Below are 25459 nucleotides of genomic sequence, written 5' to 3' on the forward strand. Positions count from 1 at the left end.
GTTTGTCTTCTGTAATTGTGTTGTAAAGTTCCATGTGAGTGAAAGATGTTTTCTTGGTTGTTTTAAACTTATGAAGAACATATGAATGGAACTGCTGAAGCTCTGTAGACAAAGTGTTGTTCATGTCATCTGGATAAGCATCAATGAGTGTCTGACAAGTCTTTGAGTACCTTTCACTTTCTGATAATTGGGAATTAGCACCTTGTTGGGTGGCATTAGGAACATCTGTCAGACAAGAGAATCTGTCTGCTATTTCAGTATACACCTTCCGTCTCCTCCTCATTTCCGTTTCTAACTTTTCAACAATTACATAAAAAGTGGAGATACAGAATTTGTGTCTGGCACTGAGAATGACCTCTGGTGCATTTCCATCGTTGGGCATTCTCTTTCTTATACGCTTACGCGTTTGAGTTGCTTTGTATTCTACATCAGGGAGCATGTCCTTTGCAAGTTATTGAAATCTCTCAAACTCATCTCTTGATGTGTGCAACTGGTCTGCCAATGATGAATACAAATCTGCACATGTTTGCAAGGTCACATTTTCACTTTGAAGAAGTTGACTTGTTCTATGAAACTTTTCTAAAGTTTCATTCCAAAAATTCAGCATGAACACAAATTCCAGTTCTTGCATCTTGTTTGCAATATTCTTTGCCTCCCTTCTAGTGTCACCTTTTTGCAACTGGTCATCTGATAAATCTTCCAAAGCTTCCAGAATCTTGAAGCAAGAGTTGATAATTGCTGCAGTTGCCACAGCATGTGCTTCCCATCTGGTGTCTGAAAGTGATTTCAACACTTTTTCATTTCCAATGCAATCTTTGAGAATTCTCCACCGAGCAGTTGAGGCTGAAAAGAATGTGTAGAGCAGTTGTACAGTGGAAAAGAAATCTACTGCAACTTGACAGCAATCCACAGCACTTCGTCCAACTAAATTTAGTGAATGAGCTGCACAGGGTACATAAATGGCAAACTGATTTGCATCCAAAAGTTTTTGCTGCATGCCATTGTAACGTCCAGACATGTTGGCAGCATTGTCGTATGACTGCCCTCTGCATTTAGCAAAATCCAATTTACAATCATCACATAAGTACTTCAACACCTGCTGTGCCATAGCTTCACCAGTGTGGGTTTGTAATTCCAAAAATGTGATAAATCGTTCAACTGGCTGTCCATCTTACAAGTATCTGAGTACTATGCTCAGTTGGTCAACATGCAAAAGATCAGGCGTTGAGTCCACAGACAGACTGAAGTACCCAGAAACATTAATTTCGTCAATGATGACATAGTGCACTTTCTTTGCCATTAACTCAATAGGTTCCTCACATATCGTTTTGGACAGGTACGAAGGGTTGCCTTTTCCAGCATTGCCATACCGTGATATGTGAGCAGCCAAGAATGGGTCAAACTGACTTATCAATTCGAGTAGCCCCAAATAATTCCCATTATTGAAAGACCCAAATTTTTCCACTTTTCCTCGGAATGCCAATCCTCGTTCAGCCAGTGTGCAAATGACTGCTACAACACGCCGAAGCACATTCTCCCAGTAATTGTACTCCTCTTCAATTTGTTTCCGAGTTAAATATGTCAACATGGCATCTCGGTGAGTTGTACTTTTTTCATGGTTGTCAATTACAGCAGTGTTTCGCCAGTCACTGAATCCTTCATTTCTAGCAAAATGCGTTGACCCTTTGGGCGCAAATAGTTTACAAACAAAACAGTAAACTGATCCTTTTGAAGGAGAGTACAACAGCCATTCTCTCTTGTAGTGTTCACCATTGGCTTTTATTCCAAAAAAGATATTCTGTGAACAGTATCTCTTTGGCTTCCCACTGATGAAATTGCGACACGATTTGTCAAATGGCCCATTGTGGTGCTGACATTCACTGGGTCCACAAGCAACCCAATAAGTCACATCATCACCATAAAATTCATCCCACAACCCTGGGTCCTTAGCTTTGTTCATTTCATCCTTGGTCAGTTCTCTAAACTCCTTGGACAGTTCAAAAGCATTTACACATCTTGTCGTAGAACTAGGTCCAGGTTGTGGCACTTCATCATGTGCAACGTCATCATGAAAATCTGGCCTTGCACCAACACTGCCTGTTTCTGATGAAGGAGATAGATTTGATTCATTTGCTGTCTCTGAAGACTGACACTGGTTTTGATCTGGATCATCTTTCTCTGCAGTTTGTAAGAAGAAATCTGTCAGCTTTCCTGTCTTGGCTACAACAGACAGATTATTTTGCTCATTCTCTTTTGCACGTTTTCTCTTTTGCGCACCACTCAACTGAACACGCTTCATTTTTGACGTTTACATGGGGCTGAAATTAAAAAGGGGCAGAGAGGGTCATTGAAATGACTGTCATGACAACTGAATTTGGCTCCATCATTTTACTTTTAAACACATGCTATGACACTGCACCTCGCCAACAAAAATAGCTTAAGTCAGGCAAAAGTAGACACAAAAAGTCTCAAAAAAGATCGACAGATAAGAGACGACTATGTATACTAATTAAATAAAGGATCATTGAAGCTGTATGACATCTTACCAGTGCAGTGGTCTTAGATTTCCAAGGATATCGCACACATCATGTCTGAGGCACAGAGGTCAGTCGAGAATATTCCACAACAGGAAACATGTGACAGTGTTAATGATTTTACTGACCGACAGAGGTCAGAGTGCACTGCGCCAGCAGTGCCCCTTGTGGGAAGATAACCCTAGGGTGCACCATGATCAAGAAACAAAACATTATGGTCAATTTGCACTGGTTTTATCAAAAAAAATTTTTTACAAATCTTCATTCGTTTTTTTTTCTTTTCACCCTTTTCCCAACTTTGTGGTGCCCCCTTTGGCCCTGGTGCCCTAAGCACGTGCTTAGTCTGCTTAATGGTTAATCTGCCCCTGGGGAGAGGAGAGGGGGGGGGTGGGGAGAGAGGAGGAGAGAGAGAGAGAGAGAGAGAAAGGGAAAGAGACAGGGGGGGAGAGAGAGAGAAAGAGAAAGGGATAGGGAGAGAGAGGTGGGGAGAGAGAGGAACCCAAACCCCCCAAACAACCATTTGCAGGCAGTGCTTTTTTATTTCAAACTAACCATATTTTATTTTCAAACCACATTAAGGGTACTTACTCACAGGTGTGAAGAAATTTGTTCAGTGTCATTCAGAGCTCAGAGTGCCCTCCATGTTGCAGAGTGATTGAGGCACACCACTTGCAGAGACTGATTGAGGCACACCACTTGCAGAGACTGATTAAGGCACACCACTTCCTGGTTTTATAGTCCCTCCCCTCCCTCCAGCAGGGGCAGCAGAGAGAATGGGGAATTGTGTAAAATCATTAATATCTCTGTTATTTTTCATCGACGGGAAAAATCCTCGGCACACATGTGGCGGAGGGGGGCTCTGAGCAAGGTGGCCAAAAATGACGGCCGTAGGTGGCGGCGTTCTCTCGGAAATCGCAGCACAGAAGGCCAAAAGCGGTCAAGAACAGAGATTTAGTAATATAGATAGATAGAAGATAGATAGATAGATAACATAAAACACTATACATATATTTGCAGATGTAATCATCCTCTCCTGTCACAATTATGTAGCGAGTGACCTGTTGCGCTAAACCAGCGCCAGGAGAATAACTACCTAATGAGGTCCAGCCAAAGCTAAGAATGTAGCTGGAACCCCCTGGTGACATAGTGTTAACACAATGTTAACCTCCCATACTGCATTGTACTTGTTCTGGGAAAACTTGTGTTAAAGATATCCTTTACTAACTCGATATCCGGGGTGAACCCAACAAAGTGGACCTCGTTTGCTGCAGTAAGTCTGATGGAAAGCACCTTGGCACAGTTAATGACCCTATAACTCAATATTGTCAAAGAGCATTTAAAATGAACTCCAATAGCTCAGAATCTGTACCATTTTAAATGTAACATGAGCATTAAACAAATGCTTCCCATCTCCTGAAGAAGCAAAGTACTGCTTTTTGGTACTATTCCAGCACTGTGAATACATACAAGAATAGGTGTGACAACCCAAGCCGTAGGCAGTCTATTGAGAATCTGTAGAACATAAATTGATTTTATCATACAACGGCTGATTTCCTGAGCCACAGGCTGAACCAGCAAGTTACGTTTAAAATAACCATATATGGTTGCATTATTATTATTCCCGACAAATCGGGAATCAAACTGCATAGGCCAATCCCACAGCTGGAACCTAAAGCGGGCTCTTGATGACTTTATTTCAAGACCCGACTCATAAAGCAAAATGGAGGAAGACATAAAAGACCATTCCTCCTGCTTGTAGCGAGAATGTATCTTTCGCCACTGTTATGCCACACATTTTTGCAACCTGTGAATTAGCATGAAAACAACATATCTATATTCGGTGTTGCATTGAATCAGAATTTCATAAATACGGTGTGGTCCAACACCCATTCTGTGTTGTCATTGATCTGTACTTAATGATACTCCAGTGGCAAATTAGATTATGTACCTATTACAGGATCTTTTACTTGATTGCACCCCCATGATTATCATATGCCACCATCATAGTGTATCAACATGAAGTTGAGCATGCAGCTATGCATATTCGCTCAATCACTCTTTAACCCATAAAATGCACGTAGGGTTTATAGATAGTTGATACCAATAGCTGAAGAGTTAATAACTCATGCAAACTCCTCCACCTCCAACTAGAGATGACATTCGCATTTTCCCACCTTAGGCCATTAGCATCATTTTGCAATATAATTACATATTTATTGATCAACTACTGGAGCAATGCTGAATACTGTTTGTCCATCATAGTGACTTTAGTAGCTTCAGATGGTAATAGCAAAGGTGTGTTATCAATGACCTTCATGGCCCTTTATACTTTTCCATTAAGCATGCTGTCAGTTCGCCCACTTGCACAGCTGCATCACATCTATTACATTGCCAGTTAGTCTAATGAATAGAAAACTGCTTTATAACAACAAGGCTGTTCCAGGTTTCTATTGACTCCAATCTGTGCCCAGGGCGGAGTCACAGGCCAACTATCCATTTGATAACAACTTAATTTAACTGGATAGAGGAGAACAATTTCCCAAGTAGCTTGAGACTGAAACAGTGGATTTTAGCCAAATACAGCGTCAAAATATAATCCAGATAATACATAACAAGTGTTTTTGAACTCTGAGTAGTCCTTTGAATGATTTATTGTCATCATACTGTTAAATTGCCTCATCATAGCAGTGCCTCCAAATATCTCTGATGATCACTGTACATGGAAAACCCTATGAAATGAGGTTAATCACCCTTCTTTCATAATGAACAGGTCACGCCTGCCATCATTTCATGTCTGCCCTGAACGGCAACTCTGGCCCGGTTACCGATAATTCTCATGTCCCAAGATAACTCTTGCCATAATTCTGACCTTGCCTTGAAAGACAATTCTGCCCATATCTCCGAGCCTGTCTCGAAGGCAAACCTGGCTAAAATACTGAACCTGGCTCAACACACTTCTGGCCAAATTCCAACCTGCTTGGAATACTAGTAATGTCCAGTTTTACCTGGTTAAAATGCCTCTGAGTAGATGACAATGTCTTAATCATTTGTGTATTGTACAACCAATTGTAAATCTTACCAACTTGTTCGAGGTCACTTAGTTGTAGAGTAACTCTGGTCAGCTTTCATGCTGCTACCAGCTTCAGTGAACCGCTTCCTGCCGATGAAGCCGTGGGGTGCGTTGTCACTGAAACTATGAAGCCTTGCTCGTCGTTGGCCTAATTGGTCCAACAGCTTATGCTTCTTCCTCCAGGTTTTGCCTGTGGAATAGGTCTTACCTGAATAGAAGATTCGGCAGGTGGCTCTAACGTCCCCTGATAGCGGTGTCCACTGCATTGTGTTGGGATGGCAACCTTGCTGCCAGGACTGGTACCTCTGACACATGCCCTTCATCCCTTGGGGCATGCTCCATGCTTATACCCTCAGCCTCGGCATCAGATTTACACTGACCTGGCATGCTCTCCTCCACCCTGAGGGAGACATTAAGCAGCCCTACTACAAGACGCGGCCTCTCCAACAAGCCCACCCTTCAGGGTCAGAAATGCCCCGGTAAGCTCACCTCCTCCATGAGGGAGACATCATGCAGCCCTTCTACAGGTGCTGCTGCCACACATTTAAGCAGCCCTATTACAAGGCGCTGCTGGCGCGGCCTAGAGCAATAGGCCGGCACTGCCATAGACTCGGCATCCCCATTAAGCAGCCCTGTTACAAGGCGCTGCTGGCACGGGCTCTCCCATCTGCCCAACACTGCCATAGACTCGGCATCCCCTTTAAGCAGCCCTGTTGCTGGCGCGGACTCTCCCTTAGTCCCGCACTGACTCAACTCCTGCTGTTAGAGTGTATCTAGATTGAGCCTCCTCTCCATTAGGGCTCCATCCTGGCCAACCTCCAAATTATTTCACCTTACCGGAAGGGAACCCTCCCAGCACCAGGGCTGATCACTTTGGTCGGTTTACCCCATATCTTGGACACCTTTGCCGTCTGGGCACCGCATTGCTGCTGGATTTCCCCTCACCCGGGAATCCCAGCGTCCATATATATATTACTGGAGGGAAAACCCTACCGCCACCAGGGCTGACCGTTCCAGTCCGTTTAACCCCTATCCTGGGGACCCCTGCGGTCTGAGAACCGCATTACTGCTGGATTTCCCCTCCCTGGGAACCCCAGCGTCTTTAAACATATCGGGGGGAAAACCCTCCCGACACCTGGTCTGCTGGCTGTCCCCTCCCTGGGAACCCCAGCATCTATATTCATATTGGAGGGAAACCCTCCCGGCACTCGGTCTGCTCGACGTCCCCTCCCGGGAACCCCAGCATCTATCTGCCAAATGAGGGAAACCCTCCCGGCACCCGGAGCGCCTGGAAGTCACTGACCACCTTGTCAGTGACTGAATTCACGAAAGCCGACATTCCACAGCTACCCACTTCCGCGGCGAGAACCGGGGTTTCCCCACAGCCCATAGCTGGTTCCCTCGTTGGCCCTCGCGCAGCATCCGGCAGGAAAACCCCTGCAACACGAGGTTCCTGCAAGAGAACAAAACAGGTAAGAAATACAAACTTACCTGAAGTTTAAACTTACCGCGCTGGAGGAGCTCCCGCTGCTCCAACCGACCGCCTGCACCAATGCGTCTGACGTAATGACGCATGTGCGGCTGTACGGGGTCTTCACATAGTCACTCACGTGACTCCGAAGTAAAATTAGTATGTACGGGTGATAGATGGTCGGCAAAGACTTGATGGGTCAAAGGGCCTGATTCCATGCTGTGTTTCTAAAACGAAATCTAAAACTAAAACTAAATCAGGAACTAAAATTAAAACTAGGACTAAAACTGAAAGTAAAGAAACTCAGTGATACTCAGGAGGATTGGAAAATATAGACTCAATCCACAACTTCTCAAATATCCTTCTCCTCGCTGCCATCTGACAGCCTCAGTTGGATTGAACTCTGATTACCAACTATAAATCCCTGTTAAACACATCGGACTGTTGGGATCAAAAGGGCTTTGCTCAGATAATAGGGTGGCATCTGCAATGGAATTCAATGCCATCTCAGTTCCTGCACCAGCGGCCTGTTTATATTCAACTAAGGAATGGGATAACTACAAGCCAGACTGTGTAAATCCTCCTCCACAGTTAGATATCAGCGCTGCCCCGAGACAGATGCAAATTGATTTTTATTTAGCAGCATTAAACTTTGAAACCACTTTGGGGCGTTAATGCAGTAAAGTGGAGCCACTATGATTATGAAGCACTTATATCCAAATCTTTTGCAGCCATTAACATTTATGGTGATTACTCATTTTTCATCCTGAAAGATATAAAGATTAGGAATTGGAGATATAAATTAAAACTCATTAGGTACGGCAGCCTTGTGTTCCCCTGTGTGGAATCACACAGTTTGCAGTTTTCTGCAGTTTTATGTAGAACTTCAAGAGTCAAGAGTGTTTTAGTTTAGTTTAGTTTAGAGATACAGCGCGGAAACAAGCCCTTCGGCCCACTGGGTCTGCGCCGACCAGCGATCCCCGCATATTAACACTATCCTACACACACTAGGACCAATTTTTACATTTACTAAGCCAATTTACCTACATACCCGTACGTATTTGGCGTGTGGGAGGAGGATACATACACATGAGAGATATCTGTATCTCATCAGAAAAAAGCCTTGTCACTCTTAATTTTATAGACTTCTATCAGGTTCCCAACCTTTTATCAGTTCCTTAACCTCCAGCGTTCCAGAGAAAATAATCCAAGCTTCTCCAAGTTTGACCACTGAAGGATGGAGAAATTGAGCTGGATAAGAACACAGACTTGGAAAAGATCAGAGTACTCAGAATAAAAGAACACTACTCACAGGAAGGCTTCCACATCTGCCCTCTGTGTGTGGCAGGGTGACCCCGACTGATGCAAGCTACAGAAGTTCATCTCAAGCAGAACCAACGATTGCCAGTGTGACCCACACTGGGATTCTCTTCTTTGGAGTGCCAGAGGTTGACCTCCCCAGAGGAGCATGGGTGAAGCTCAACAGACTTCGTACTGGAGTTGTTTAAGAAAGAACTGCAGATGCTGGAAAAATCAAAGGTAGACAAAAATGCTGGAGAAACTCAGCGGATGAGGCAGCATCCATGGAGCGAAGGAAAAGTCTCGACCTGAAACGTCACCTATTCCTTTGCTCCATAGATGCTGCTTCATCCGCTGATTTTCTTCAGCATTTTTGTCTACCTTCATACTGGAGTTGGGCGTTTCAATGCCAGCATGTGGAGACAGGGGCTCCGCCAGAGCCCAGCCTATGAATGCGGAGCAGAACAACAAACAGCCAACCATGTCATCTCTGAGTGCCCGCTCTACCACCCACTAAATGGAGCTCAGGGCCTGGCAGACATTGACACAGAGACAACAACGTGGCTGCTCAACACCTGGCTTGAGATCTAACTATTCCTTTGGTTTATTTATGTTTCATTCGCAAGAAGAAGAAGGGGAGACCTGATAAAAGTTTATAAAATAATGAAAGGCATGGATAAGGTAGACAGTCAGAACCTTTTACCCAGGGTGGAAATGTCAAAAACTAGAGGGCATAGCTTTAAGGTGAGAGGGGGATGATTTAAAGGAGGTGTAGGTGCCTGGGTGTCAGAGGTGGTGGTGGGAGCAGATACGACAGTGGCATTTAAGAGGCTTTTAGATAGGGACATAAACATGCAGAGAATGGAAAGATATGGAGTACATGTGGGCAGAAATTTAATTTGGCATCAGGTTCAACACAGACATTGTGAGTCAAAAGGCTTGTTCCTAACCTGTACTATTCTATCTACTCCAAGCAAAGTTAATTTCCCAAGATTAGCATTATAAAACAGGTGCTGTCTGATCAAATTTCTAAATACTTTGTCAAAAAGGTATTCCTGTGGCAATCTCTGCTTAAAGTCATCCCCTGTGATCTCTTCCCACTTTGTCCTTCATGAAGATTTAAAATTGCTCATCAATCAATACTGATGCCCCTTCCAGGGTAAACACTGCAAGTCATTGGATCAATACTGTGCATCTTACTCGTTGTTTCTTTGTTTCAGTATTTTAAGGCTTTACTTAAAGTTAAAGCCCTGTCCCACGGTACGAGTTCATTCCAAGAGTTCTTCCGAGTTTGCCCTGATTCGAACTCGGAGATTTACGGAAATGGCCACTCGTCAGTACTCGGTGCTCTCGTGGACATTTTTCATCATGTTGAAAAATCTTCACGAGTCTTCCCGTGCTTATCTGCCGTTAGCGGGTCTTCCTGAGTACCTGCCATTAGCGCTAAGAGACATTTTTACAAACTCTCCTAAACTCTTCTAAACTCGCCAATTAGGTCACCCAAGTGGGACAGCCCCTTCAGTGTACTCCACTAACTGGCAAACCTACAATTATGTAGGTCACGGAAAGACATCAGGATGGTGTGAAGCAACTGTCTATTCAGGCTTGTGTGGGTGGATTCAACAATATCATGCAGCAGTATCGGAAGCCTTTTGACGAATGCGGGACACAAAATGCTGGAGTAACTCAGCGGATCAGGCAACATCTCTGGCATAAATGGATAGATAACGTTTCTGATCGGGACCCTTCTTCAGACTGATTGCAGGGGGGTGCAGGAAAAAGTAACCGGAGGAAAGGAGAGGGGGCTGAATGATTGCAAGATTTTTGAGGAAGTATTAATCAGAATAGCAGTATACCCGACCCACTAAGACCAGTGGTGACCCATGCGCAGCACTATTTACTAACATTTCTAATCCAATAAAACACTGGTTTAGTGACAATTACATTTGTGAGTGTTCTAACAACACTGCTTAGTTCAGTCTAGTTTATTGTCACGTCTACCGAGGTACAGTGAAAAGCTTTTGTTGTGCGCTATCCAATGGCCTTTTTCTCTGCTGTATCCTTTTATAGTTTCACAGCAATGATTCTCCCCATTTCCTTCCTTGGGGCCATTAAGGCCTAAAATGGTGCACTTATTACTCCACATGGATGTGGAGAGGATGTTTCCAATAGTGGGAGAGTCTCGGACCAGAGGCCATAGCCTCAGAATAAAAGGATGTACCTTTAGAAAGGAGATGAGAGGGAATTTCTTTAGTCAGAGGGTGGTGATTCTGCAGAATTCATTGCCACATATCTGTGGAGGCCGTCGATTGATATTTGTAAGGTGAAGATTGATAGATTCTTGATCAGCACGGTGTCAGGGGTTACAGGGAGAAGGCAAGAGAATGGGTTTGAGAGGGAAAGATAGATCAGCCATGATTGGATGGCGGAATAGACTTGATTGGCAGAATGGCCTAATTCTGCTCCTACAACTTATGAGCTGATGAACTTATGAATTTATGACTGGCTTGGCTGAGTTTGCATAACATAGCCCACTGATGCACATACTGGTTTATTTTGATAGTCCACTATGGACTTTTCAACTGGTATGGCTCAACGTTACAGAGGACACTTCCTGAGCTGATTCATTCTTGATCCCAGACATGGCAGTGAATTCCGTCCAACTCATTGCAAACGTCTTCTCTGACTTAGACCAAATTCTCATCTATAAAGCTGCAAATTGGCCGTGAGTTCAGAACCAGTTGATTAATGTCCACTGTTTAACATGACAAATGGCCAAGACTGAGGGCATTATTTTCCATTACATTGATCTATTGCTCTGTTTAGAGAGGAGAGCAAGGTAAAAAGGAGGCTTGGTACATACAGACTGTGACTAACCCATTTCAATGGAGCAAGGGCAATGTCAGGCAGATGGAGTGGGAATTAGGAAATTCCATTACTGGCACGTCATGAGTCCAGCATGTGTTGAGGCCTACAGCGTTCTGCAGGGAAAGTGAAATCAGGTATTGTAACAGGTTAAAGAAGAGAGTTGACTTAGTCATTAATTCGCTGTGGTGATACTTTATGTTTCAGCTGGCAATTTAGTCAATAATGTCTATTTAAAATGACTGCTCATTCAATAAGAAGTGTGCTTCCCTGTCAAGAAAATAATTTATTTTCCACCCACAATCGCCTGGAGAATACTGCGGCAGGATGATGTCTTGTTTGTTTGCTTCAGAGGAGAGTAAAGATACAAGCGCATTGGTTTGGACATGGAGGCTATTAATTGTCCACCAAGGAACTCAGTTCATAGAGTCATAGTCATACTGCCCTTTGACCTAACATGTTCATGCTCTCCCACCTACGCTTGTCCAATTTGCCTGTATTTGACCCATATCCCTCTAAATCTTTCCTATCCATGTACCTGTCCAAATGCCTCTTAAACGTTATTCTTTTATTTGCTACAACTACTTCCTTAGGTGGCTTGTTCCATATCCGAACTACCCACTGTGTGAAAACATTGCCATTCAGGGTTCCTATTAAATCTTTCCTCTCTCACCTTGAACCTATACCCTCTAGTTGTTTCCCCAATTCTGGGAAAAAGACTGTGCATTTACCCTGTTTATGCCCTTCGTGACGTTATGCAATTTTGAAAGATCACCCCTCATTCTCCTACACCCCAAGGAATAAAGTCCTAGCCTGACCAATCTCTCCCTATAACCCAGTCCCTGGAGTCCTGACAACAGCCTTGTGAATCTTTTCTGTACTCTTTCCAGCTTAATGGCATATTTCCCAGGGAATATCATTGATAATCTTTCAAATGCATCATCCCTTATCACAGACCCAAATTGGCCATCTCCCCACTACTCTCGATTTTATCTACATCTGTAACCAGACATGTCTCTTCCAGCTCTGCCCTTCCCTAATAACAGAAGCAATCAAAATGTCATGCATATCAGTACATATAGGCTCCTTCAACTCTTCTTCAATCAACATAGATGATAGACAACAAGTTAGATAATACTATTAAACACACTCAGACACCGCGTTTTATAAGATCATAAATTCTAGGAGCAGAATTAGTTCATTCGGCCAATCATGTCTAATCCGCCATTCATTCAAGGCTAATCTATCTTTCCCTCAGCCCCATTCTACTGCCTTCTCCCCATAACCCCACACACCTGTACTATTCAAGAATCTGCCACCTCTGCCTTAAAAATATCTGTTGACTTGGCCTCCACAGATGATTTCCACAGATTCACCACCCTCTGACTAAAGAAAAACCTCCTTATCTCCTTCCTAAAGGTACATCCTTTTATTCTGAGCCTGTGCTCTCTGGTCTTAGACTCACCCACTGGTGGAAGCACCTTCTCCACATCCACTCTATCCAGGCCTTTCACTCTTCGGTTAGTTTCCATGAAGCCCCCCCTTATCATAGAAACATAGAAAATAGGTGCAGGAGTAGGCCATTCGGCCCTTCGAGCCTGCACTGCCATTCAATATGATCATGACTGATCATCCAACTCAGTATCCTGTACCTGCCTTCTCTCCATACCCCCTTATCCTTCTAACTCAAGAGGGCATCTTTGTCTACATAAAGTAGCCTTTGTCTATTTTCTAACCTTGTTTCCTCTGCCTTTCTTACTCAAACCAATATTCTTTGTTACATTTTGAGTTTTTCCTCTCTACATTCTGACTCTATGGGCAAGGCCGAAGTCCCAGCATAAACTACTTTAAACTTTCTCCAACAACTAGCGTAAATGATTGAGAAATTCATGTTCCTTGGCGTTAAAATTACCTACAATCTGTCGTGGACTAACCATGCTGAAGCGACTGCCAAGTAGGCAAACCAATGCTTCTACTTCCTTAGAAGACTAAGGCAATTTGGCATGTCTCCAACGATTCTTACAGACTTGAACAGATGCACCGTAGAAAGTGCACCGATGGGTTTAGTCACAGCTTGGTTTGGGGACAGTTCTGCTGAAGACAGCAAGAAGTTGCAGAAAGTTGTGGATGTAGCCCAGACCATAACACAGACCAGATACCGCACAATTGACTCCTTCTATACTTCACACTGCGGCAGAAAAGCAGCCAACACAATTGAAGACTTGTCCCATCACACTCCTGTCGGGCAGAAAATACAGGAGCTCGAAAACGCTCACCACCGGACTCAAGAACAGATTTTTCCTTTCTGTCATCAGGTTTCTGAACAGTAATTCCATCAGCTAGGATACTGTCCGATTCACCTTTACCCAATTGTGGACATTGGACTTTGTCCAAGGAACTATAATGCCACAATGCTGAGAACTATATCCTGCATTCTGCACCTTCCCCTTTGCTCTGTCTATTGTCCTTGAGTTTGGCTTGATTGTATTGATTATCAGCATCCAAAACAAAGCTTTTCACTGGACCTCGGTATACGTGACCATAATATGCTAAACCTAAATTCACAGACTTGCCTGTAAGAATATTGGTGCGGATCCTGCTGAGGTGACAATAGTCTGGCGTCAATAAGTCCAATGTATCAACACTGGTGTTAATGGCTCAGGAATCTAAATCACTCCAATCCTTGTTCCAATTCTTTATCCTTGCATCCGTCTACATTGCCCTCTTACTTCTGTGCTCATCGTGTGACCCGGGCAATAAGTTGGATTCCTTTCACAATCAGCTTCTTGATCTTTCCCAAATCATGCCTACAGGATCACATCTCTCTCTCTCTGCTATATTGCTGGGGCCAATGTGAGCTCCAACCTCTGGTGTCCACCCTCCTGTTCTGCAGTCACCCTGGGACTCAGAGAGTCATACAACACAGAAACACGCCCTTCAGCCCGACTTGTCGGCACAGTGGCATGGAGGAGCAGCGGTAGAGTTGCTGCCTTACAGCGCCAGAGACTCGGGTTTGATCCTGAGTACGGGTGCTGTCTGAACAAAGTTTGTACGCTCCCCCCCCTGTGACTGTATGGGTTTTCCCTGGGTGCTCCGGTTTACTCCTACACTCCAAAGATGTTGCAGGTTTGTAGGTTAGTTTGGCTTCTGTGAGTTGTCTCTAGTATATAGTCTCCACGCTGCAGACTCTCACACCACGGGGTCTGACTGTGCTGGGTCCTAGTGCTCCCCCGACCCCCCCCCCCCCAACACAGGGAACCTCAGTGGGTGTTCCACTGGGTCTAGGTGGGGAGGACCCTAACTCCTCCCCACCCACACTAGAGTCATCATACCCCCCTCCTCCCTGACCACCCACCACCCCCCTACCAGACATCGCCTCAGTCTCCGTCCACTCACCTGCCTTCCTCCGGCCCCAACCCCCATCCGTGCCGTGTGTTCACCTTCCCCCCTGACCTCCCCCTCTCTGATACCGAATGGTCTGTCCTCAGCAGAGGCCTCACCTATGTTCCCCTCCGTCCCCACCTCAATGACCTCCGCGTCCGCCACGATGTGGAGCTCTTCTTCCATCGCCTCCGCATCCAAGCGTTTTTCCATGGGAAGGAGTCCTCGCCCCCCAGTGATGACCCCTTCTCCCATCTCAAACGGACCCCCTCCTCTTGGACTCCCCCTCATGGCCATCTACCAGCTTTAGACCTTTTTATTTTAAACTGCCGGTGGGACATCCACCGCCTCAAGTTTTCCACTCCCCTTACTCACTCTAACCTCTCCCCCCCTGAACGTACAGCCCTCTACTCAGTCTGCAACAACCCAGACTGAGTGATCAAACCTGCCAACAAGGGAGGTGCCGTGGTAGTCTGGCGCGCTGATCTCTATAAGGCTGAGGCCAGGCACCAACTATCAGACATCTCCTCCTACTTATCCTTGGACCATGACCCCACAGACGAGCACCAGGCCATTATCTCAAACACTATCACTGACGTCATCACTTCCGGCTCCCTGCCCTCCCGAGCCTCCAACCTCATCGTTCCCCAGCCGAGCACGGCCTGATTTTACCTTCTCCCCAAAATCCATAAACCTGACTGTCCTGGCAGACCTATTGTTTCTGCTTGTTCTTGTCCCACCCAACTTATTTCCAAATACTCAACTCCATCATATCCCCCCCCCCCGGTCAAATCCCTCCCTACCTATGTCCAAGGCACATCACACGCTATTCGTCTCCTCCCTGACTTCTGTTTTTCAGGCCCCCATTCCCTCATCTTCACCATGGATGTCCAATCACTCTGCACCTCCATCCCCCACCATGTCTTAAAGCCCTCCGTTTCTTCCTCGACCGCAGAACCAACCCATCCCCGTCTATTGATACCCTCCTCCACCTAGCGGAGCTGGTCCTTACCCTCAACAACTTCTCCTTTGACTCCTCCCATTTCCTCCAAATCCAAGGCGTAGCTGGGACCCATACATGGGCCCCAGCTATGCCTGCCTCTTTATAAGGTACGTCGAACAATCCTTGTTCAAGGCGTACCGTGGCCCTATCCCCTAACTCTACCTCCGCTACATTGATGACTGCATTGGTGCTACTTCCTGCACCCATGCAAAACTCACTGACTTCATCCATTTCACCACTAACTTCCATCCGGCATTCAAATTCACCTGGACCATTTCCGACATCTCCCTACCGTTTCTAGAACATTGACCTCCAATTTCAGATAGTCCTTGCATTCTCCCTTCTTCCCTTCCCCTTCCCAGCTCTCCTACAGCCCGCTGGCTCCACCTCTTCCTTTCTTCTTCCGGCCCCCCCCCCCCTCACCCCCACATCAGTCTGAAGAAGGGTCTCGACCTGAAACGTCCCCTATTCCTTCGCTCCATAGATGCTGCCTCACCCGTTGAGTTTCTCCAGCATTTTTGTCTATATAGTGTATAGGTTAGTGCTAATGTATGAGGTGATCGCTGGTTGGCGTGGACCTTGTGGGCCGAAGGGCCTGTTTCCATGCTGTATCTCTGAAGTTTAAAATCTGCAGATTGGCCATGCTGACCAAGATGCCCCACTTACACTGGACCCACCTACCTGTGTTTGGTCCATATCCCTCTAAATGTTTCCTATTCATGTACCTATCTAAATGTCTTGTAAATGTTGATACCTTGACTCACATCCGAGACCCAGGTTGCAATGGAAAGGAAGGAACTTTACAACAATCATCTGATCGTTAGCTCCAGACAAGGTCAAACGATATTCCCTGAATGTTTTACGTTTGACAAAATAGATGATAGATTGGCAGTTCTAAGCAATATGAGCAGGAATAGGCGAGTTGGTCCCTTGAACCTGCTCCATCATTCATCGATCGTGAACAATTACCCTGTGCTATTTTACAGCACAATCCCCTTGATATCTGTACATGTATCATATCTACAGTATTTGACTATCCTCAATGACTGAGCCTTCACTGCCCTCTGTGGTAGAGAATTCCAAAGGTTTGCTACCTTTTAACATCTTTCTTCATCTCAATCTTAAGTGGCAAACTCCTCCTCAAACTGTGTCACCCTCAGAAGAAACATCATCCATGCTGCCAACCTGACAACATCTTCAACAACATTTTTTAAGTTTTGATCATAACTCCTCTTCATCTTCTAAACTCTTGAGAACACAAACCTGATCTTCTTATTTGATGATCCTATCGCCTCAGGGACCACTCAGTTAAAATCTTTACTACACTCCACCGGTGGCAAGTATCTTATTAGGAGTGAGGAGAACAATAGTTGAGGTGTGGTTTAGTTTAGTTTAGAGATACAGCATGGAAACAGGCCCTTTGGCCCATCGAGTCCATGTCGACCAACGATCCCCATGCACCAGCACTATCCTACACACTAGAGACAATTTACAATTTTTACTGAAGCCAATTAACCTACAAACCTATACATCTTTAGAATGTGGGATGAAACCGGAGCACCCGGAGAAAACCTACACGGTCACGGGGAGAATGTACAAACTCCTTACAGACAGCACCCGTAGTCAGAATTGAACCAGAATCTCTTGCACTTTACGATAGCAACTCCAACGCTGCATTTTACTCCTTTATTGACCTTCCCAATAGTTAAGAGGTGCTTTATGAGATGCATAGATATGCAGGGAATGGAGGAATATGGATCATGTGCAGGCAGAGGAGATTAATTTATCTTGGCATCATGTTTGGCACAGACATTGCTGGCCAAAGATCCCATTCCTCTTCTGTAACTTTTCTATTTTCTATGTTTTAGAATTTTCTATGTCCTTTAGAATTCTTGTTCATACCAAATTATAAGGACAGGAAATATTTAATTTGTTGCACAAAGGTGCACAATGTTTTATGTGACTTATTAGGATAAAAAGCAGAGGTGATAATGTAATAAGCAAATTTTTAGAAGAGGAGTTGAAGTCCTCCACATCAATATAATTAGATGTACAGAGTGTGATGATCCGACCACAACCTAATCTATCCTTGTCAAAGAGCTCAGTGTACACAGAGTCAACGCACTGGGAATTGTTCCTTAACTGATATAGTTAAAACATTCAATTATCTGAACTAATTCTTTGTCTTCTGCGCAGACTTGTAAATTGGAAGCGGCAGTACAATAGAAACCTGTTAATGGCATTGTCAATGGGACTGGCTGTCTGCAAGGGCTAAGTCATTAGCTTTACCAACCAACGTAAAATCTTACAGAAAAGCTTTGTTTTGAGCACTGGAGAGAGAATGTAATTTAAAAATGAAAAACTATTTGATATAATGTGGAAACTCTTGTGTCATCCCGACCAATGAGGAAGACTCTTCTGTGTGTCCTGACAAATGAGGAAGGCTCTGCTGTGTCATCCTAACCAATGGGGAAGGCTCTTCTATCTCACCTTGACCGATGAGGAAGGCTCTTCTGCGTCATCCTAACCAATGGGGAAGGCTCTTCTATCTCACCTTGACCAATGAGGAAGGCTTTTCTGTGTCATTCCGACCGATGAGGAACAGTCTTCTGTGTCGTCCCGACCTTGAAACCATCTCAGTAGTTGGGCTTTCTAATGCTCCAAGTGATGTGGGCATTGGTCAAGCTGCCAACACATGTTGCCCATTCCTAATTGTCCTTGAGAAGACACTGTTGGCTGGAGCCAATGACACACAGCACTTCTTAGTGATAGGCTGGGGTGTTCCAGGACTCATTGACTTGCAAGGCAACTTCAGAGGCATTTCAGAGACCCTCTTACAACAATGGATGCAGGGGCTTTGACCAAAGGTGTTTGTTGTCAATGGATCCTCTTAGTTTGACAACTGCCTCCGTTGTTGTACTTGTCCTTAAAACTCAGGAACTGACAATCTTTAGTCTTGTGACTCTTTGACAGTGGTTGATGTGTTTTCTTGGTCATGGTATTGGTATTAGTTTATTATCGGCCCACGTACTGGGGTAACATAGAAACATAGAAATTAGGTGCAGGAGTAGGCCATTCGGCCCTTCGAGCCTGCACCGCCATTCAATAAGATCATGGCTGATCATCCAACTCAGTATCCCGTACCTGCCTTCTCTCCATACCCTCTGATCCCCTTAGCCACAAGGGCCACATCTAACTCCCTCTTAAATATAGCCAATGAACTGGCCTCGACTACCCTCTGTGGCAGAGAGTTCCAGAGATTCACCACTCTCTGTGTGAAAAAAGTTCTTCTCATCTCGGTTTTAAAGGATTTCCCCCTTATCCTTAAGCTGTGACCCCTTGTCCTGGACTTCCCCAACATCGGGAGCAATCTTCCTGCATCTAGCCTGTCCAACCCCTTAAGAATTTTGTAAGTTTCTATAAGATCCCCTCTCAATCTCCTAAATTCTAGAGAGTATAAACCAAGTCTATCCAGTCTTTCTTCATAAGACAGTCCTGACATCCCAGGAATCAGTCTGGTGAACCTTCTCTGCACTCCCTCTATGGCAATAATGTCCTTCCTCAGATTTGGAGACCAAAACTGTACGCAATACTCCAGGTGTGGTCTCACCAAGACCCTGTACAACTGCAGTAGAACCTCCCTGCTCCTATACTCAAATCCTTTTGCTATGAAAGCTAACATACCATTCGCTTTCTTCACTGCCTGCTGCACCTACATGCCCACTTTCAATGACTGGTGTACCATGACACCCAGGTCTCGCTGCATCTCCCCTTTTCCTAGTCGGCCACCATTTAGATAATAGTCTGCTTTCCTGTTTTTGCCACCAAAATGGATAACCTCACATTTATCCACATTATACTGGATCTGCCAAACATTTGCCCACTCACCCAGCCTATCCAAGTCACCTTGCAGTCTCCTAGCATCCTCCTCACAGCTAACACTGCCCCCCAGCTTAGTGTCATCCGCAAACTTGGAGATATTGCCTTCAATTCCCTCATCCAGATCATTAATATATATTGTAAATAGCTGGGGTCCCAGCACTGAGCCTTGCGGTACCCCACTAGTCACTGCCTGCCATTGTGAAAAGGACCCGTTTACTCCTACTCTTTGCTTCCTGTTTGCCAGCCAGTTCTCTATCCACATCAATACTGAACCCCCAATGCCGTGTGCTTTAAGTTTGTATACTAATCTCTTATGTGGGACCTTGTCGAAAGCCTTCTGGAAGTCCAGATACACCACATCCACTGGTTCTCCCCTATCCACGCTACTAGTTACATCCTTGAAAAATTCTATAAGATTCGTCAGACATGATTTACCTTTTGTAAATCCATGCTGACTTTGTCCAATGATTTCACCACTTTCCAAATGTGCTGCTATCCCATCTTTAATAACTGACTCTAGCAGTTTCCCCACTACCGATGTTAGACTACTGGTCTGTAATTCCCCGTTTTCTCTCTCCCTCCCTTCTTAAAAAGTGGGGTTACGTTTGCTACCCGCCAATCCTCAGGAACTACTCCAGAATCTAAAGAGTTTTGAAAGATTATTACTAATGCATCCACTATTTCTGGAGCTACTTCCTTAAGTACTCTGGGATGCAGCCTATCTGGCCCTGGGGATTTATCGGCCTTTAATCCATTCAATTTACCCAACACCACTTCCCGGCTAACCTGGATTTCACTCAATTCCTCCAACTCCTTTGACCCGCGGTCCCCTGCTATTTCCGGCAGATTATTTTTGTCTTCCTTAGTGAAAAACGTGGATTTGTGTACTATCCAGACAGATCATACCATACACGTGAGTACAATCATATCGTACAAGAGTATAACAGATATTTCAGAAAGAGATTCAGGGTGGCATAGTGACGCAGCGCTAGAGTTGCTGCCTCGCAGTGCCAGAGGCCCACGTTCGATCCTGCCCTCGAGTTCTGCCTGTGCAGGGTTTGTACGTTCTCCATGTGACTGCATGGCCTTTCTCCAGTTTACTCCCACATTCCAACGAAATACAGGTTTGTAGATTAATTGGTTTCTGTAAATTGCTCTTAGTGTATAGGATGCACAACTGGGATAACACAGAACCAGTGTACGGGTGATCGTTGGCCGAGGGGCCTGTATCGACACTTTTTCTTTAAACTAAACTAAGAAAGGAAACAAAGTACGGAATACTGTCTTATGGCCATGGAGATAGTGCAGATAATAATAGCGTAAGGCCACAATGAGGCTGTAAATCTTCATTTGGAGACTTACCCAAGCTGCCACATTCTTAGAAGGTGTGTACCTGGACTTGCTTTGTACTAAATCACTGCACAATCTCATTAGTTGTTAACAGGGATTCCATGGCCACACGTTACAGTGTGGAAATTGAACTTTCACTTCCAGTCTCAGATGATTGACTTAGTGAGTGAACAGAGCATTGATAGGGTCACAGGTCGCAGTGTTTGTGAACACTTCTGCCCAACCAGCATCCCATCACATTGCTATTACCACTGGTCCTCCACATGTTGTCCTCTACACGTAACATGTCCTTTACCATGTTACTCCACGAGTAACTAGCAACTTGATGTATTCAAGAGAGAGTTGGATGTACAGTAGCTCTTAGCACTAACGGAACCAAGGGATATGGGGAAAAAGCAGGAACGGGTCTTTTTAATTGCACTTGACAATTTGGCCCTCAATTAGATAGAATCCTAAGGCCCTTCAGTAGGCCGATTCATGAGGTGCCATGGTCTTACTTGGATGCCCCTGTATTTATGTGTAGGAAGGAACTGCAGATGCTGGTTTACACTGAAGATAGATACAAAGTGCTGGAGTAACTCGATGGGTCAGGCAGCATCTCTAGAGAAAAAGGATGGGTGATGTTTTGGGTCTGACCCCATCTTCAGACTGAAAGTAGAAGGGAGGGGGTGGGGGTGAGGGGAGGAAACTAGAGGTAGGAAAAGGCCAGAACAAACCATGGCCGGCAATAGCTGACCAAGGGTGGGTGGAGCCCATAATGGCCCATTGTTGGCTGGAGAAGAGGTGATACCTAAGGGATACAGGGATGTGAACAGTGCAATTAGTACGACGACTACCCTTCAGCAAACCACGTCTACACTGACCATTGATCACCCATTGACACTAGTTCTATGTTATCCCTCAGCCTGGTTTACAGCCTTCTATGTTTATCTTTACTCCAGTTAGCTATGCCTTGTAATCTAAACACCTTGTAAATCTGTTTATTGCCTCTCCTAACATGACCTTGAAGTGACCTCCGTTAGGTTGCCATTTGTTTCCCATTATGCTTCCCCAGGATGTAAGCTCTTGGGTTTTGCATTGTACAAACTTGCCCAATTTAAAAAAATAATTTGTAGAATTTCTTCAGTCAGACGCTAGATCAATTTGAAACTCTTTTCTTACACAGGGCATGGATGCAAACAGTAGCATTGATTCACAATCATAATCATAATATGCTTTATTAACCAAGTATGCTTTGCAACATATCCGAGGAATTTGTAAAACTCTAACAAAGTAACAGAGCAGCACAATCAGGGCATCAGTAGTGACCGGTTTAGGTCAGAATATGGACACATGAACATTTTTCATAAGAAACATATCAAGTTCAAGTTCAAGTGAGTTTATTGTCATGTGTCCCTGATAGGCCAATGAAATTCTTGCTTTGCTTCAGCACAACGGAACATAGTAGGCATTGACTACAAAACAGATCAGTGTGTCCATATACCATTATATAAATATATACACACATGAATAAATAAACTGATGAAGTGCAAATAACAGATAATGGGTTATTAATAATCAGAGTTTTGTCCGAGCCAGGTTTAATAGCCTGATGGCTGTGGGGAAGTAGCTATTCCTGAACCTGGTTGTTGCAGTCTCAGGGACCAGGTAGCTGAAGGTAGCAGGGAGATTAATGTGTGGCCAGGATGGTGTGGGTCTTTGATGATACTGCCAGCCTTTTTGAGGCAGCGAACATATTCCTGATTCATTGGGGAAAGACCCAATAAGAGTATATAAAATTATGAGAGCTTTAGATAAGATAGACAGTCAGAACCTTTTGCCCAGGGTGGAAATGTCAAAGACCAGAGGGCATAGGTTTAAGGGGAGAGGCGCAAAATTTAAAAGAGATGTACGGGGCAAGTTTATTTTACACAGGGAACATAGAACAGTATAGTACAAGAACTGGCCTCTTTGGCACACAATGTCCGAACATTAATGCCAAGCCAAACACTTATCTTCCTGCATATAACCCATATCTCTCAATTTCCTGCATGTCCATATGCCTATCCAAAGGTCTTTTAAATGCCACTGACATATCTGCTTCAACCAGAGTTCAAGGCACTCACCACCCTCTGAGTGAAATACTTGCCACCGGGCACATCTCCTTCAAACCTTGCTCTTCCCGTCTTAAAGCTATGAGAGTGGTGGGTGCCTGGAACTTGCTGCTGGGGGTGGTTGTGGAAGCAGATACAATGGTGGCATTTAAGAGGTGTTTAGATAAGACCATGGATATACATGGAATGGAGGGATGTGGGTCATTTTGTCTTTGGATCGAATTCTGTCTTTAATTTGTGTATTGGTGATGTCTTTATTATTTATTTTACTCCGATTATATGTTTTTTACTCTTGTTAAATTCTGTTAGGTGTCCTTGAGACTTTTGAAAGGCCCATAAATAAAATGTATTATTATTATTATTATCCAGGCAGAGGAGATGAGTTTAACGGTACCATGTTCGGCATGGATGTAATTGATGTTCCTGTGCTGTTCTAAGTTTCATGTTCTGATCATTTAGAGATACAGCAAGGAAACAGGCCCTTCGGCCCACCAAGTTCATGCCAACCACGATCACCCACACACTAGTTCCGTCCTATACACTAGAGGCAACTTAAAGAAGCGATTTAACTGACATATTTGCACGCGTTTGAAATGTGGGAGGAAAGCAGAGCATCCGGAGAAAACCCACATTGTCACAGAAAGAACGTACAAACTCCGTTAGGAGTAAGGGGATACTTAGAAGAACAATCTGTAATAATTCTGCTCTTCATCTCCCTGAGAAGTTTCTGATATTAGTGTAGCATGCCACAAAAAGGAGTCAAAATTATGAAAAGGTCATTTTGATTTTTTGGTGCAGGGTGTCTACAGGTATACACACACGGGCATGTTAGAATCCCACTGCAAGCCTTAGTTCATCAATCAGTGATCCACAGATGTGAGCTCTTGCTAAGTGGTTTCCTGATGTGATGATACCTCTAACAGTGATGTATTATCAACAAGAAAAGCACTGACAATTGGTGATGGCATGCTGTAATAGCAGGCTGGCAGAGCTATCCCGGGAAGATGAATTAGAAATAGTTGATTAATGTCTACCTCAAAACACTCCGCAAAGCTACAAGCAAATTTGCACCGAGCTATTGATAATCCGAGCCAGAATCACCTGCTGACGAAACAGGAATTATAAAGAAAGATTGCTGTAAATGAGGATAGAAAATACTTTGTCATTGGGTGGCTTTGAGGAATTGATTTCTGCAGCTGGAAGGTGGATAGAAGATCTGAGAAATAAAGTCCAGTCCTTTTTTCTCATACCCTCATTTACAGAATCGTTCATCAATTAATTCTGTGATCAAACAGAGAATCAAATACATTTACTGAATGATCATACAGTCACCATGATCCTTAGAAATGGCCTCAATGGCAGATGGCAAGAGAGAAATTTTATTTTAGGAATGTAAACGGCTGTTGCCATTTTTTAAATTGCTGCCTTGTTCCCTGCTGCCCTATCAGCCTGGGCTCAGTGGTGGCTGAGTAGCTTTAGAGTCAGGGCTGATGCGTTCAGATCCGCACCTGAGGTTTGAGTATGTAATCTTACCTGACACTTCTGTGCTGCACTGTTGGAGTTGCCATCTATTGGAAGAGATACGGATCCCAAATCTCCCACGACACTCCTCAATAAGAACAGGAGATTTCTCATGTGTGATTATCACCTCGCAAAGACCATCGAGTAGGTATTGGTTGGGTATTCATCTCATTGTTATTGCAGAGCAGCAGGTTTGAGTGCAAGTCTTTTGACATAAGTTCACTTCAACAAGTACTCCATTGGCTATGAAGCACTTTGGGATAGCTTGATATAGTGAAAAACATAATCCGGTGTCCATTATAATCAATGCCAGGAACAAATTAATTTATTACAGAATTCTCTCATCAATCCATGTTGGTTTATATTAGCTTGAATCCGTTCACTACTAATAAACATCAACAATTATCTCTAAAAAAAACACAAATTGATGAAGGAACCTAATGGGTCAGGCAGCATCGGTGAAATTAGTGAAAATATGACGTTTTGGGTTGGAATCCTGTCACAGATGTGAGGCATCTCCTGTCCAATCCCTCCACAGATGCTGCCTGACCTGCAGAGTTCCTCCAGCACTTTTGTGTTTTGCTCAAGATTTCAGCATCTACAGTTCCTTGTTTAGTTTTAGTTTAGTTTTGAGATTTAGTATGGGATCGGGCCCTTCGGCAAACTAAGTCCACGTTGACCATTGATCACCCGTTCACACTAGTTCTATTTTATCCCACTTTCACATCCACTTCTTACACATTATGGGCAATTTCAGAGGTCAATTCACCCACAAACCTGTACAACTTTGAGATGTAGGAGGAAACCGGAGCACCATGAGGTCACAGGGAGAACGTGCAGACTCCACACAAACAGTATCCGAGATCAGCATTGAACCCGGGTCTCTGACACTGTGAAGCAGCAGCTCTACCAGCTGCTCCATGTACTGCTCGATTGGGTCAACAATTCTTTCTAATTGTATTCAAGACGAGTTACTAAGTGGCTGCAGTC

The 25459-nt window shown here is 44.3% G+C and overlaps 1 protein-coding gene across 1 annotated transcript; it reads right to left on the reverse strand.

Annotated features, from left to right (window-relative positions):
- Positions 1 to 344: 344 nt before the first annotated feature.
- On the reverse strand, positions 345 to 2299 carry LOC116988234 (zinc finger MYM-type protein 1-like). Its single transcript, XM_033044783.1, is given in 1 exon segment — positions 345 to 2299. A coding segment is annotated over 1 exon segment (1848 nt). The 3' UTR covers positions 345 to 451.
- Positions 2300 to 25459: the final 23160 nt, after the last annotated feature.

This window comes from Amblyraja radiata, chromosome 27 (assembly GCF_010909765.2).
Source record: "Amblyraja radiata isolate CabotCenter1 chromosome 27, sAmbRad1.1.pri, whole genome shotgun sequence".
Lineage (NCBI taxonomy): Eukaryota > Metazoa > Chordata > Chondrichthyes > Rajiformes > Rajidae > Amblyraja > Amblyraja radiata.